Raw genomic sequence first — 2098 nt, forward strand, 5'->3', positions numbered from 1 at the left:
GGAATTTGGCCATTACGAATACGAGTTTCGACCAATTCAGTACCCCGAGGAGGAGGTGCTGGAAGCATATGACACAAGATGGCCAGCTCTTCATTGATAACAGTGAATTCGGCTAAAACAGCCATGATTCCACGATGGATCCAATGTAGCTTGCCATTATGTTCCACCTCGCATATCTTGAAGTGAGGATGATCTTGAAGGATTTCTAGCAAAGGAAAAGATTTGGCAAGCAAGTTGGGCAACTCCATCCATCCATAGCCTAGATCACGATTGGTCATGTTCTCAGTTAGACTGTCTGGAACATTGATTGGAATGATATGGCCATTCATGAGTTTGGTGATGCGAGTTTCAATGTCAAGGGCAATGGCATTGAGGCCAAAGCGAAGGCGTGAGAGCTGAAGGTTATTACCATCACATGCCAGTTCAGTCATATCGGATGACCATGTGATATGAGGAGCTGCTGCTGTGTTTTTGGCAATGGAAGATGCAAAATGCTGATGTTCGCGAACTGAATTATAGGGAGAGTTGACACCTTCCTTGAGGAACTGGGAGAATTGGACTGAGCATATACTAAGGAGTTTCAAGAATCAGTATAATCATTAGATTGAAACTGATACATACATACGTGATAAAGTTGGAACGAATATCAGTTGTTTGACATTCAGCTTCAAAGTTGCGATAGGCTTGTGTTAGATGGGTGATTCGCATTAGGTATTCCCATTCGGCCAGAAGAGGTGTGTATTCATTGGCATCTATAAAGCGACCATCTTCACGAACACTTGCCAAGGCAAGCCAGCAAAGTACAGGACATTTCCACTTGTCCACCTCGGTGAAAGCAAAGGGCTCGCCAATGAGGAAATACCATACAGTGTGAAATGCTGACAAGCTGGTCTTGTTATCCCTAAGACTATTATGAAGTGCTGTGATCAAGTCGACTTGTGTTTCCAGCAGAGGGAATTGGTATTTGCAAGGATGGCGATCATCAATGGAACGCATGATTGTTGCCAGAAAGCGAGTCATCATTTGACTATAGCGGTAGAGAGTACCACCACGATCACATTGATGCTTGGGGAGAGGTCGGAATGCTTCCCCATTGGATTCATCACTATATCAACATAACAGGGTGTTAGATACTTGAAGTGAAAACATACAATATTACACTTACATTGGACAATGAAGAATCATACGTCGAACCAAATATGGGGCCTTGGTAACATAGCTGTCATGAATCCATGTGATGTAGTGCCACACCCAATCTTCAAGTTCCTGAAGCACAGGTTCTTTGGCAGTAGGAAGTTGAGTGAATGATACCAGATCGCGGATGGCACGACAAGACTTTAACAAGTCCAACTCGTCAAGATAGTCAGCCCAACCAGTCATTTGAACAAGTGGTGTGAGATGGTGAGGATTTTGTGGCACAGGTTGAAAGACAGGTTCAATGGTTGGTAGAATGTCACGGATAAAAACCGAATAAGCAGTGTCAGAAGCCACATTGAGGAGCGAAGGATTGACTGTAAAGTATCGTCGAGGTACAGGATTGAAAAAGGTTTGAACTTTGACTTTGGTCCACTTCTTTTCTCCATGAGTTCGTGCTTCAGTAGGATGGTCCACTTTGTAATGGTTGCGCATTGACTTTTGCTGAATGGCCGCATAGCAGCAATCAAAACACTCAAAGCCATCAAAAATGGCCAAACCTTCAACAGGAGGTTCGCCAAATTTAGGTAATGGGACAGAAGTTGGTGGGGTAACTGGGTGAGTGAGGAGAAAGGTCGAGAGCAGTGTTGGAAAATTGGCAGGAAGAATTAGACGATGAGTTATGAGGTGACCTTGTAGTGCTTCTGGGGACCAAGCAGTTTTGCAACCAAGACATAGAATGACCTTATAATAAAGGTGATAGGCACAGTCAACCGAGTTTAAAAACTCATTATGAAGGAGGTATGAGGTTTCAGGATCTAGAGCATGCTTCAAGGATTGTGCTATATGATATGATTAATACAATCAGCAAGAATATAGAAAACAAAGGTACCTGTGACTTCAGCTAAGATCTGAGCATTATGATTTATATAGGAATCAATGATCATATCACTAGTGTGATCTG

General features: G+C 43.0%; 1 protein-coding gene across 1 annotated transcript; it reads right to left on the reverse strand.

The window, feature by feature from the left end:
- Positions 1-2: 2 nt before the first annotated feature.
- Positions 3-1380, reverse strand: POSPLADRAFT_1112303 (hypothetical protein; the record flags this gene model as incomplete). Its single annotated transcript, XM_024483397.1, has 3 exons — positions 3-570; positions 626-1105; positions 1166-1380. Coding segments are annotated over 3 exons (1263 nt in total), but the record flags the coding sequence as incomplete, so codon positions are not given.
- Positions 1381-2098: the final 718 nt, after the last annotated feature.

The sequence above is a fragment of the Postia placenta genome (genome assembly GCF_002117355.1).
Source record: "Postia placenta MAD-698-R-SB12 unplaced genomic scaffold POSPLAscaffold_488, whole genome shotgun sequence".
Taxonomy (NCBI): Eukaryota; Fungi; Basidiomycota; class Agaricomycetes; order Polyporales; family Adustoporiaceae; genus Rhodonia; species Rhodonia placenta.